This window comes from Heterodontus francisci, chromosome 3, assembly GCF_036365525.1.
Source record: "Heterodontus francisci isolate sHetFra1 chromosome 3, sHetFra1.hap1, whole genome shotgun sequence".
In the NCBI taxonomy this organism is placed as follows: Eukaryota; Metazoa; Chordata; class Chondrichthyes; order Heterodontiformes; family Heterodontidae; genus Heterodontus; species Heterodontus francisci.
This window is the reverse complement of record NC_090373.1, coordinates 194,517,316-194,531,944: the sequence shown is the minus strand read 5'-3', so window position 1 is coordinate 194,531,944 and position 14,629 is coordinate 194,517,316. Positions and strand designations below refer to the sequence as shown.

Below are 14,629 nucleotides of genomic sequence, written 5' to 3'. Positions count from 1 at the left end.
CTTGTTGGAAATGGTCATTTCCTGGCACTTATGTGGCATGAATGTTACTTGCCACTTATCAGCCCAAGCCTGGATGTTGTTCAGGTTTTGCTGCATATGGGAATGGGCTGCTTCAGTATCTGAGGAGTTGCGAATGGTGCTGAACATTGTGCAATCATCAGCGAACATCCCCACTTCTGACCTTATGACTGAAGGAAGATCACTGATGAAGCAGCTGAAGATAGTTGGGCCTCGGATACTACACTGAAGAACTGCTGCAGTGATGTCCTGGGCTGAGATGATTGGGCTCCAACAACCGCAACCATCTTCCTTTGTGCTAGGTATGACTGCAACAAGCGGACAGTTTCCCCCCGATTCCCATTGACTCCAGTTTTGCCAGGGCTCCTACAGGTCAGTTAGCCTGACATCGGTCATGGGGAAAATGCTGGAATTTATGATTAAGGAAGAATTAACAATGTACTTAGAAAATCATCGTATGATCATGGTTTTACAAAAAGGAAATCGTGTTTGATAAATTCATTCAATTTTTCTGGGGATGTAACTAGTAGGGTAGATAAAGGGAAGCCAGTAGGTTTAGTATACTTGGATTTCCAAAAGCATTTAATGTGTGCCACACAAAAGGTTAATCTGCAAGATAAGGAATTGAGTGTAATATATTAGCATGGATGGAGAATTGGTTAACGGACAGGAAGTAGAGAGTAGAGACAAATGGGGCATTTTCAAGTTGCCTGTCTGCAACGAGTGGAGTTCCACAAGAATCAGTGCTGGGGCCTTAGCTACTTATAATCTCAATTAATGACTTAGACAAAGAGACTGAGAGTAATGTATCCAAGATATCCAAAGCTATTTACAGGCACTAACAGCTGTTAGTTACCCAACCAATCAGCTTACAGTCAGAAACGGGGGAAATTATAATCGGGAACAAATAAATGGCAGAACAATTAAACACATACTTTGGTTCTGCCTTCACAAACAAGGCCACAAATAACCTCCCAGTGGCACAGTGGTTAGCACTGCAGCCTCACAACTCCAGCGACCTGGGTTCGCTTCTAGGTACTGCCTGTGTGGAGTTTGCAAGTTTTCCCTGTGACCATGTGGATTTCCACCAGGTGCTTGGTTTCCTCCCACGGCCAAAGACTTGCAGGTTGATAGGTAAATTGGCCATTGTAAATTGCCCCTAATATATGTCGGTGGTAGGAAAATTGAGGGGATGGGGTAGGGAATATGGGATTAACATAGGATTAGTACATATGGGTGGCTGATGGTCAGCACAGGCTCAGTGGGTCGAAGGGCCTGTTTCAGTGCTGTATCTCTCTATGACTCTAAATGTTAAGGAACCAAGGGCCCAATGAGAGGGAGGAATTAAAGAAAATCAGTATTAGTAAAAAAACAGTGCTGGGGAAATTAATAGGGTTAAAGACTGACAAATCCCCAGGCCCTGATAATCTACATCCCAGAGTACTAAAGGAAGTGGCCCTGGAAATAGTGGATGCATTGGTGGTCATCTTCCAAATTTCTATGGACTCTGGAGCAGTTCCTATAGATTGGAGGGTAGCAAATGTAACCCCACTATTTAAAAAAGGAGGGAGAAAAAAAAACAGGGAACTGCAGACCAGTTAGCCTTACATCAGTAGTGGGGAAACTGCTAGCATCTATTATAAAGGATGTGATAGCAGAACACCTGGAAAGCATAAACGGGACTGGGCAAAGTCAGCATGGGTTTACGAAAGGCAAATCATGATTAGCAAATCTACTAGAGTTTTTTGAGGATGTAACTAGTAGAACAGATAAGGGAGAACCAGTGGATGTGGTGTATTTGGATTTTCAGAAGGTTTTTGATAAGGTCCTACATAAGAGGTTAGTGTGCAAAATTAAAGGACATGGGATTGGGGGTAATATACTGGCATGGATTGAGAATTGGTTGACAGACAGGAAACAGACAGTAGGGTCTTTTTCCAGGTGGCAGGCAGTGACTAGTGGGGTACTACAGGGATCAGTGCTTGGGCTCCAGCTATTCAAAATATATATATTAATGACCTGGGTGAGGGAACTAAATGTAACATTTCCAAGTTTGCAGATGGCACATAGCTGGGGGTTGGGGGGGGGGGGGGGGAGGGGACGGTGGGATTGTGAGCTGTGACAAGGATGCAAAGAGGCTCCAATGTGATTTGGACAAGTTGGGTGAGTGGGCAAATGCAGGGCAGATGCAGTATAATGTGGATACATGTGAGGTTATCCACTTCAGTCGTAAACACAAAAAGGCAGATTATTATGAATGGTGATAGATTGGAAAAGGGGGAGGTGCTACGAGACCTGGGTGTCCTTGTACACCAGTCGCTGAAAGCAAGCATTCAAGTGTAGCAAGCAGTTAGGAAGGCGAATGGTATGCTGGCCTTCATTGCAAGAGGATTTGAGTACAGAAGCAAGGATGTCTTACTGCAGTTATACAGGGCCTTGGTGAGACCACATCTGGAGTATTGTATGCAGTTTTGGTCTCCTTATCTGAGGAAGGAGGTTCTTGCCATGGAGGGAGTGCAAAGAAGATTTACTAGGCTAATTCCTGGGATGGCAGGATTGATGTATGAGGAGAGATTGGGCCGACTAGGCCTACATTCACCAGAGTTTAGAAGAATGAGAGGGGATCTCATAGAAACCTATAAAATTCTAATAGGACTAGACTGGTTAGATGCAGGGAGGATGTTCCCAATGGCTGGGGAGTCCAGAACTAGGGGTCACAGTTTCAGGATACGGGGTATGCCATTTAGAACCGAGATGAGGAGAAATTTCTTCACTCAGAGGGTGGTGAACCTGTGAAATTCTCTACCACAGAAGGCAGTGGAGGCCAAGTCATTAAATATATTTAAGAAGGAGATAGATATATTTCTTAATGGCAAAGGGATCAAGAGATATGGGGCGAAAGCGGGAACTGGGTACTGAATTAGATGATCAGCCATGATCTTTTTTGAATAGCGCAGCAGGCCCGAAGAGCCAAATTTTTTTAAAATTCATTCATGGGGTGTAGGCGTCACTGGCCAGGCCAGCATTTATTGCCCATTCCTAATTGCCCTTGAGAAGGTGGTGGTGAGCTGCCTTCTTGAACCGCTGCAGTCCATGTAGGGTAGGTACACCCACAGTGCTGTTAGGAAGGGAGTTCCAGGATTTTGACCCAGCGACAGTGAAGGAATAGCGATATAGTTCCAAATAAGGATTGTGTGTGACTTGGAGGGGAACTTGCAGGTGGTGGTGTTCCCATGTATTTGCTGCCCATGCCCTTTTTGTTGGTAGAGGTCGCGGGTTTGGAAGGTGCTGTCTAAGGAGCCTTGGTGCATCTTGTAGATGGTACACACTGCTGCCACTGTGCGTCAGTGGTGGAGGGAGTGAATGTTTGTAGATGGGGTGCCAATCAAGCGGGCTGCTTTGTCCTGGATGGTGTCGAGCTTCTTGAGTGTTGTTGGAGCTGCACCCATCCAGGCAAGTGGAGAGTATTCCATCACACTCCTGACTTCTGCCATATAGATGGTGGACAGGCTTTGGGGAGTCAGGAGGTGAATGGCCTACTCCTGGTCCTATTTTCTATGTTTCTAAGTTTGCTACTGATACAAAGCTAGGTGGGAATGTAAGCTGTGAATAGGACACAAAGAGATTTATACAGGTCAAGTGAGTGCAGTATGATGTGGGAAAGTGTGAGGTTATTCACTTTGATAGTAAGAATAGAAAAGCACAATATTTTTTAAAGGACATGAAACTTCTAAATGCTAAGGCTCATAGAGGCTTGGGTGTAAAAGGAACACATAAGTTAGCATGCAGGTACAGCAAGCAATTAGGAAGGCAAATAGCATGTTGGCCTTTATTGCAAGGGGATTGGAGTACAAGAACAAAGAAGTCTTGCAACAATTGTATCGGGCTTGGTGAGACCACACCTGGAGTACTGTGCTCAGTTTTAGTCTCCATATTTAAGGAAGGATAGGAGGCATTGGAGGCTATACAGCAAAGGTTCACTTGATTGGTTCGTGGGATGAGAAGGTTGTCCTATGATGAGTGGCTGAGTAAATTAGGCCAGTACTCTCTGGAGTTTAGAAGAATGAGAGATGATCACATTGAAACACACAAGATTCTGAAGAGGCTTGACAGGGTAGACATTTGAGAGGTTGTTTCTCCTGGCTGGGGAATCTAGAACACGGAGGGCACAGCCTCAGGATAAGCTCATTTAGGACTGAGAGGAAGAGAAATTTCTTCATTCAGAGGGTTGTGAACGTTTGGAACTCTCTACCGTGACAGTTGTGGATGCTTCATCATTAAGAATATTCAAGACTGAGATAGACAGATTTTTGATCTCTCAGAGAATCAAGGGTTATGGGCTATGATCATATTGAATGGCGAAGCAGGGTCGATGGTCTATAAGGTCTTCTCCTGCTCATATTTCTTATGTTCTTATGCCCTAGCACTAGTCACTTCCTGCCAATTAGAGTACCATCCCATTATCCCTGCTCTGTCTCCTGCCACTCAACCAATTTCCTAACCAGGTCAATTCCATGAGCTTCAACTTTAGCTAACAGTCTCTTATGAGGGACTTTATCAAATGCCTTCTGGAAGTCCATATAAGTAACATATGAATTAGGAGCAGAAGTAGGCCATTTGGCCCCTCGAGCCTGCTCCACCATTCAATACGATCATGGCTGATCTGTTTGTGTTTCGAATTTCACACTCCCATCTACCCTGACAAGCTGTGATTCCCTTTCCTAACAAGAATCTATCTACCTCTGCCATAAAAATATTCAATGACCCCCACCTCCACCACCTTCTGAGGCAGAGAGTTCCAAAGTCGCACAATCGTCTGAGAGAAAAAAATTTCTCCTCATCTCTGTCCTAAAAGGGCAGTGACCCCTCGTTCTGGATTCACCCACAAGAAGAAATATCCTCTCTACATCCATCTTGTCAAGACCATTCAGGATCTTATAAACTTCAATCAAGTCTCCCCTCACTTTTCTAAACTCCAGTGAAAAAAAGCCCAGTCTGCCCACCCTTTCCTCGTAAGACAACCCGCTCATTCCAGGTATCAATCTAGTAAACGTCCTCTGAACCGCCTACAATATCCACAGAAATTCCTCTGTCCACTGCTTCCGTCACCTCTTCAAAAAAATTTAATTAGGTTTGTTAGGCATGACCTAGCCTTTACAAATCCATGCTGGCTCTCTCTGATCAGCCAAAATTTTTCAAGACGTTCTGTTATTCTATCCTTAATTACAGACTTCAGTCGTTTTTGATAACAGATGTTAGACTAACTGGTCTATCAAATCTGGTTTCCCTCTCTCACCTTTCTTCAATAGCAGAGTGACATGCTCAACTTTTCAATCTAAAGGAATGGTTCCCCAATTGAGAAAACTTTGGAAGATTAGAATTAGAACATCTGCAATGTTTTCATCTACTGCCTTTAAATCCAGGATGGAAACCATCTGATCCAGGGTATTTGTCACTCTTTAGTGCCATTATTTTCTTCATTACTGTTATCTTGCTTACATTAATTTTGATAATCTCTGTCTGTGATTCAATATTAGTTTCCTTAGGATGTCTGGCGTTTTGACCTCTTCCTCTACTGTAAATACTGATGCAAAGTAATTATTCACCTTTTCCTTATTTACACTGACAATATCACCCTTATCAGTTTTCAAGGGGTCCACAATACTCCTGTTAACCCTTTTCCCTAACAGAACTGTAAAATAAATTGTGCTGATTTTGATATTCCTTGCAAGTTCCTTTCCATACTCCCTTTTTGTAGCTCTTACTATTATTTTTGTCACTTTTTGATGATCTTTGTATCTCTCCCAGCCTTCAAGGTCTATGCTAATTTTTGTATGCTTTTCTTTTAGCTTTACGTTGTCTCTTACCTCTTTTGCCATCCATGGTTTATTTTGGCAAGTAGGGCTCTTGTCCCTTAGGGGTATAACGTGGTTCTGTATAATGTTAAATTCATCTTTGAACACCTCCCACATTTCTTCTGTTGCTTTACCCATTAACAGATTTGTCCAGTTTACTGTGCACAGTCTCTGTCTCATCGCATTGAAGTAAATCTTATCTAAATCTAGAATCATAGTAGCTGTTTTGTGTTTCTAAGGAACATCGGAAGATAGGAACAGGAGTAGGCCTTTTAGCTCCTTGAGACAGCTCCACCATTCAATGAGATCCACTTTTTTTAATTTATTCATTCATGGGATGTGGGTGACGCTGGCCAGGCCAGCATTTGTTTCCCATCCATAATTGCCCTTGAGAAGGTGGTGGTGAGCTGCCTTCTTGAACTGCTGCAGTCCTTGCGGGGTAGGCAAACCCACAGTGCTGTGAGGAAGGGAGTTCAAACATTAATATTGAACTCAATCATATTACAATCACGATGAGATAAATGTTCGTGTACCTTCAGGCTGTTAACTAAATCTGGCTCATTATAAAATCTAATATGGCCTGCCCCTTGTTGATTCTAGGATATATTGGATTGGATTTTACCGTTTGTGTGGAGGACCCAACAGGGGGGGGGAGGGGTCATATCCAGGTCATCCAGTTGCATGGGTGGATGGTGGGACTTCCTCACCCAACTTGCCATGCAGAACCAATTAAAGGCGTGCAGGCAGGGAAGCTGGCTAATTATGGGTGGTAGGCAGGAGCTAGCACCAGCAGATTGTTGGAAGGCTGCAGACACAGGGTACATTGGAAGGGGTGCTGAGCAAGGGAGTCAGCGGAGGAATGGCTGCAAGGAGAGTCACTCCAAGATTTAGTGATGTCTTCCTGAAGATGCTCCTCAGAGGATCCACCGCCATCTGAGGAGGCAGCAGAACTTCTGTCCAGCACACCCTATACCAGCGCAGATATCCTCACATTGTTTGGCATTACTGTGCATGTAGAACAGGTGGGCAATTTGGTGAGCAGGGCACAGATGCGCAGGAGGAGTTAGCAGAAGCAGTGACAGAAGCAGCCACTTCCCCCTGGAGCAGCAAGGAGATGCCCAGCGATGCTCAGTTTCATGCAGGTGTGCGTCAGGTGTCATCAGCAAAGTGGCAGATGTTGGAGCAGCAGCATAGAATGCGTGAACATCTGTCAGAGTTTCCAGAAGCTGTACACTCCCATGTGCAAATGATGGAGGAGTGAGTGGTGCTATGTCTATGGCATGTGAGCACATGGATTCCTCCATTGAGAGTGTGGCAACCCTCATTGAGAGACACATAGAGCATATCATTGAGTGGATGCAGGGAGCATGCACAGACCTCCCATAGTATAGCCTCATTCATGAGATGTGTGGAGCGATGGGTGTGCGAAATAGACCAACTATGCATGTCCCCATTGCCAGGAGCAGAACCATGTTGTGATAGTGTATTTGTTAGTATGTTAAACATAATCACTTAAATATATGTATATGCTAATATGTATGTCATAACAGGAAGTGTTGCAATATCCCGCAATTCAGTTCTCATGCACAATCAGTTAGCACATGTCAGCTGAAGCAACAGCAAGTCTTCATTGAAGCTCTGTGCTCTAAACCTTTATGCCTGCTCTTCAGCTTTGTTTGTATCAGTCTATAAAGAGAAAACGATAGTTCAAACCAGAGCCCTACCTGAAGAGCTGCAACCAGATCACAGCTCTCACATTGGGAGAGTAAAGACTGAAGGTGATTTGGGCACATTCTTGGTTTTGCCCCGAGACGGCAAGAGAAAATTATCGGTAGTTTCAGCCACAGAGATCAGTGCAGTATCATGTTTTGGCACGGATCCCTTCCCACCGCACTCGCGCACCATTAGCCAACCCTGATGCCAGGGCCCCTCCCCGCCTCCAAGCTCACAAGCCCACGCTGCAGTAACACAGCTCAGGGTGTAGCTCCTGCTCATCTCTGTAGACGTCCACAGCTTGCTGCAACTTTTAAAGTAAGGTTTGCTCCTCAGGAGAAGAAAAGAGTAGAAGGCTTAGGAAATGGCAGCCAGATTTCCAGAGGAAGACTGGAAAGCACCTGATGTCCCAGGTGAATTCAAATTGTTTAAACGGAGGATTGAACTATGTTTCCTAGATCACGAGGTTGTGGATACAGAGAAATAGGCGATAAAAATAAGGATCGCCATAGGGCACTAAGATCTGCGCAGCATCAATGCCTCTGGTTTATCTAATGCTGGCCAGAAGGATCCATCAAAGCTATAGGCAATATTGGAAAGTCAGCTTATGATCAAAGTTAATTTCTGAGTATCCTGCCTGGAACCCATGCGGTATAGACAGAAAGCCAAAGAGAGCTTGGATGAATTTGTTAACTGATGTGGAGAGAAAGTAAGAGAATGTGACTTCTCTGATGCTAAACCCTTGGAACCAATTATGGACTCAGTGAGGCATTCCAGAAAGATCTCCTGGAACAGCCAAAGGGACACGGCGTGGAGAGAATACTACAGGACTGATACAGATACGAGGCAAATATCACAGTGAGACAGTGTTTGCAAGCCTTAGGGTCAGAAACGTCTGTCGGAACAATATCTAAGGCACCCAGGCAGAACAAGGTGTGCAGTAACTGCGGGCTCTCCCACGAAAAGCGTAGGTGCCGGCATACGCAGACACGTGCAAGGCATGCGGGCTTAGAGGGCATTAGGTAAAACTTTGCAGAAGGTCTAGCAGTAGAAACACAGGGAGAAGCCAGAGTGAGCAGCACTAAAACTGCAGAAGTATGCCACCCAGAGGTGAAGGGAGGTGAGACAAAGAACAGTACAGCACAGGAACAGGCCATTCGGCCCTCCAAGCCTGCGCCGATCTTGATGCCTGCCGAAACTAACACCTTCTGCACTTCCGGGGCCCATATCCCTCTATTCCCTTCCTATTCATATATTTGTCAAGATGTCTCTTAAACGTCGCTATCGTATCTGCTTCCACCACCTCCCCTGGCAGCAAGTTCCAGGCACTCACCACCCTCTGTGTAAAAAACTTGCTTCACACATCCCCTCTAAACTTTGCCCCTCGCAGCTTAAACCTATGTCCCCTAGTAACTGACTCTTCCACCCTGGGAAAAAGCTTCTGACTATCCACTCTGTCCATGCCGCTCATAACTTTGTAAACCTCTATCATGTTGCCCCTCCACCTCCGTCGTTCCAGTGAAAAAAATCCGAGTTTTTCCAACCTCTCCTCATAGCTAATGCCCTCCAGACCAGGCAACATCCTGGTAAACCTCCTCTGTACCCTCTCCAAAGCCTCCACGTCCTTCTGGTAGTGCGGCGACCAGGTATCGCCAAAAGCATAGACCCATCCATGCAATGGGGGAATGCATTGACCAAAATCGACGAGATGGATCGTGGTGATGACACTGCAGGTGAACAGCTGTTTCACACGATCACCCTAGTGGAACAGATCCATTCCATTACAAAACGGAAGCTTTGGAAACACTCCAGGTCATCTGCCCCAAAAAGGCTAGAGGGCACCGACTGAAAGTGAAGTTTGACACATTCTACCTTTCCGCATCCTCAAGGACATGTACCACGAATCATAGAAGTCTGGGAGCATGTATACTCTGAACCTCTTGAATCTCCCCTTTGAATGCCTCCCACTGCTCTGACACTGATTTACCTTCACGTAGCTGTTTCCAGTCCACTTTTGCTAAATCACTCCTCAGCCTTAAGCCATGTTCCTGTCATAGCTTAGTAAAATTGGCCTTGCCCCAACTGAGAAGTCTGACTCCTGTTCCATCCTTGTCTTCTTCCATAACTATGTTAAAACTGACTGAATTATGATCACTACCACCAAAATGCTCTCCCACTGCCACTCCTTCCACCTGCCCATCTTCATTTCCTGAAACTAAGTCTAAAACTCCACCCTCTCTTGTTGGACTTGCTACATACTGGGCAAAAAGATTCTCCTGAATGCACCTCAAGAATTCTGTTCCCTCAATTCCTTTCACCCAAAAACTATCCCAGTTAATACTGGGGTAGTTAAAATCCTCGATTATTACTGCCCCTTTTTTTTGCACTTCTCAGAGATTTGCCTCCATATCTGTTCTTCTATCTCCCTCTGAGTGTTTGGGGGTCTATAGTACACTCCCAGAAGTGTGGTTTCCCCTTTTTGGTTCCTTAGCTCAATCCATATGGCCTCATTTGATGAACTTTCTGACATATCATAGCTCCTCACAGCTGTAATTGTTTCTTTGACCAAAATTGCCAACCCGCCCTTTTTTATGCCCCCTCTATCACGACTGAAAACCCTGTAACCAGGGACATTGCACTGTCCCTCCTTAAGCTATGATATCATACTGCCATGTGTCTATCTGTGCCCTCAGCTCATCTGCTTTATTTGCTCTACTCCTTGCATTGAAGTGGATACCCTTGAGCACTGCCAAACTATTTTGTTTTATTTTCTAACCTTTGTTTCCTCTTTCTTCCAGACTCATCCATTAATTTTCTGCCTTCCATTTTCATTTCTGATTTTGTCCCAACTGAGTCTACCCTCAGGTTCCCATCCCCGTCAAACTTGTTTAGACCCTTCCCAACAACACGAGCAAAACGTCCCGAAAGGAACTCAGTCCTGGCTCTGTTCAGGTGCAACCCATCCAGCCTGTACAGGTCCCATCTTCCCCCAATGTCCCATGAATCTAAAGCCCTTTTTCCTGCACCAACTTTCCAGCATGCATTCATCTGTCTCACCCCTATTCCTGTATTCACTTGCGCATGGCAATGGTAGTAATATGGAGATTACTACTTTTGAGGTCCTGTTTGCTACTTTCTTACCTAGCTCAGTAAACTCTTTCTGCAGGACCACATTCCTCTGTCTACCTATGTTGTTGGGACTAATGTGGACCACGACTGCTGACTGTTCGCCCTCCCCACCTCAGAGTGCTCTGCAGCTGTTCAATGACATCCTTGAGCAGGGAGGTAACACACCATCCTGGATTCACGTCTGCGGCCACAGAAACGCCTGTCGGTTCCCCTGACTATCAAATCTATCACTATCGCTCTTCCAGTCTTTCTTGTGCCCCCTGTGCAGCTGAGCTATCCGTGGTGCCATAGCCTTGGCTCTGGCTGCACTCCCCAGATGAGGGAAAGCGGGAACAGGTTACTGAGTTGGATGATCAGCCATGATCATAATGAATGGCAGAGCAGGCTCGAAGAGCCGAATGGCCTACTCCTGCTCCTATTTTCTACGTTTCTATGAACCAGCACTTTCCTCAGTATTCAGAACTAAATGCCTGTTGGAGAGTGAGACGCAGTCTCCTGCTCTACCGGCCTGTGTCTTCTTGACGGTCTGGCGGTCACCCTTTCCCTCTCTCCCGGCATCCTCTCAAGCTGCGGGGTGACCACATCTATAAACATGCTATCCACGAAGCTCTTATCCTCGTGGATGCTCCTCAGTGATGCCAGCTGCTGCTCAAGTTCCGCAACCTGGAGCTCAAACTGCTGCAACTGATGACACTTCCTGCACATATGGTTATCCAGGACACAAGAAGTGTCCTGGAGTTCCCACATAGCAGAGGACGTGCACTCCAGAGGTTGGAGCAGCCATGCCATTCCTCTGTCTATTAGATAGTAATCTTGGTACTGCAACTAAACTTTGCTATTAACAAATACTGCTAATATTAATACTAATAACCCTAACAATAGTAATAAATCTTACCAATAGTAAAAGTAACCTTACTACTGCTAATACTAAACTTTACCAATACTAAGTGCAGAAGGTGTTAGTTTCGGCAGGCATCAAGATCGGCGCAGGCTTGGAGGGCCGAATGGCCTGTTCCTATGCGGTACTGTTCTTTGTTCTTTGTTCTAATCTACCTTACCACTATTAATATACCCTACCAATACTAAAACATTACCAATAGTAGTAATAACCTCACCAATAGTAATAAACCTCATTTAAAAATAAAAGACAAGACTCACCAGCTACCCACTTGTTACTTGTCACTAATACTTAATATTGTTAACATTTTTAAACTCCCAGTTGTTTAGACTCAGTCCCTAAGCAGCAAATACTCACTGGCCAATCAACTCACCGCTTTCCTGTGATTTCACGGTTTGACTTTTTTTCCGTGTTTTTCAAACTCAGGCATGTAGAGGTACGTGTTTCCACGCAGGTCTGCGGCCACACCCGACTCCCTCCAGTTAAGTGAAAGCCCCAATCCTGGGTCTTGCTTTATATTCTCTCCAGTAGTAGGTTCCTCGCAGGTTCGCCGCCACTCCTGACTCCCTCCAACGGGAAGGACAGGGACAGCAGACGCATGAGAATACCATCCTGTCTTGGAATTATATCGCCGTTTCTTCACTGTTGCTAGGTCAAAAACCTGACACTCCCTTCCAGAAGCACTGTGGGTGTACCTGCACCAGATGGACAGCACCAGTTCAAGAAGGCAGTTCACCACCACCTTCTCAAGGGCAATTAGGAATGGCCAATAAATGCTGGTCTAGCCAGCGACAGTCAGATAGCATGAAACAATAATAAAATCAAGTTTAGGAAGTGCACACTGCACTATTTCTGATATTGAATTATTGAATCTTACAACACAGAAGGAGACCATTCACTCCATCATATCTGAGACTTCTCTTTGGTAGAGCTCTCCAATTATTCCCACTCCTCTGCTCTTTCCCCATAGTCCTGCACATTTTCTCCCATGCAACTATTTATCCAATTCCCTTTTGAAATTTACTACTGAATCTGCTTCCTCCACCCTTTCAGGCAGTGCATTCCCAATAATAACAACTCGATGCATAAAAAAAATTCTTCTCATTTCCATGCTGGCTCTTTTGCCAATTACCTTAATGTGTCCTCTGATGATTGACCCGTCTGCCATGCCTTAAATAATGGTCAAAAATGCAACTATCCACTTAATGCAGCATAACTAATATGGCATCCCTAGATGCTTAAGAAAGGTTCCATAAGCATACAAGTTATAAACTTCCCCGTGGTGTAGTCGGTACTGAACTGAACTGAACAGAACAGGATGGCCCACACTGTCTGACTGTTGGCCTGTGCCTTGTTAACCAATCTCAGCAGATTTGGCAGTACAAAGGTGCCAAATGATTTTCAGCCCCTGCTGCTGGAGTTAGGGTAGGAAATTAAAACACCCAAGGGACCTGCTCCTGACTGGGCTCAAGTGACTCCTGCCAGAAACCACATGAGTGTGGATGGATGTTGAGTGAAGGCAAGAATCCAGCTCTGCTGTAATAGTCCCCATGTCCAAACAGGCTGGTCACACTCAGTCTGGGCTCATGGGTGAAGAATGGCCATTTGGGTAAGATAGTGGTCGCCAGGGAGCCATGTACCAATAACAGATCAGTGAAGTGGAGGGAAGGGAAGGAGGAAATGGATAGCCTGAGTGGATCAGAGTACTGAGAGGCCGCTACTTCTCCCAACTCGTATTCTTTAACCCACTGTGGAAGCAAAAGGCAGAATAAATTTCTGAACTAGTAGCACAACCATAAGCCACAGACCTTTCTCCAGCATGTATATTGTCTGTGTGAACCTGTTGACGTCCTTTTGTATTGCGTCCACGTTCAATTCATCAAACAAGGTGTCAGTCCAACGCGTGTACAGCTTCTCCCATTCGCCCCGTGACTCCCACAGCAGTTTCCTCAACATCAACTCATACTCAGTCTCAGACAGCAGTGCTTTCAGTGCCTGACTGCTCTTCCCTCCGCACTTCTGTACAGGCTGAAAATTACTGACGTTGGAGCTCTCTGTGTTGTCCAAGCTGCAGAAGCGATCTTGATAGGTGCTGTAATTTCGCGCCTTGTTGGCTATTGCTGAGATTTCAAGCATCAGAGCATTAATGACCTCCAGGGCTGTTTGCGGGGCTGTCTCTGACTGGAGAAGTGTAGGATTTCTCACCTGAAAAACCATAACATATTTCATAGCTCATCTTCAAATCTCACCTCCAACAACAACTTGTATTTATATTCAACCTTTAACATAGTAAAATGTCCCAAGGCGCTTCACAGGAACATCATCAAACTAAGTTTGACACCGAACACGTCAGGAGATATTAAGACTGGTAACCAAAAGCTTGGTCAAAGAGGAGCTCTTAAAGGAGGAGGAAGAGGTGAACTGAAAGGTTTAAAAAGGGAATTGCAGAGCTTAGGGGCCAGGCAGCTGAAGGTATGTCTGCCAATGGTGGGGAAATTAAACACGAGGATGCGCAAGAAGTCATAATTGGAGGAGTGCAGAGATCTCGGAGGTTACAGATACATGGACTTCAGTAAGGCGTTTGAAAAGGTTCCCCATGGTAGGCTGATGGAGAAAGTGAAGTCGCATGGGGTCCAGGGTGTACTAGCTCGATGGATAAAGAACTGGCTGGGCAACAGGAGACAGACAGTAGCAGTGGAAGGGAGTTTCTCAAAATGGAGACATGTAACCAGTGGTGTTCCACAGGGATCCGTGCTGGGACCACTGTTGTTTGTGATATACATAAATGATTTGGAGGAAAGTATAGGTGGTCTGATTAGCAAGTTTGCAGACGACACTAAGATTGGTGGAGTAGCAGATAGTGAAGGGGACTGTCAGAGAATACAGCAGAATATAGATAGATTGGAGAGTTGGGTAGAGAAATGGCAGATGGAGTTCAATCAGGGCAAATGCGAGGTGATGCATTTTGGAAGATCCAATTCAAGAGTGAACTATACAGTAAATGGAAAAGTCCTGG

The 14,629-nt window shown here is 45.2% G+C and overlaps 1 protein-coding gene across 1 annotated transcript in view; it reads right to left on the bottom strand.

Moving 5' to 3' along the window:
* The window catches only part of LOC137367175 (dynein axonemal heavy chain 6-like), a 1,370,791-nt gene that overhangs the window by 817,003 nt on the left and 539,159 nt on the right, over positions 1 to 14,629 (bottom strand). Inside the window, exon 20 of the mRNA XM_068028611.1 lies at positions 13,422 to 13,818. Within this exon, the coding sequence (XP_067884712.1) occupies positions 13,422 to 13,818 (397 nt within the window). The remainder of the gene's footprint in view (positions 1 to 13,421; positions 13,819 to 14,629) is intronic.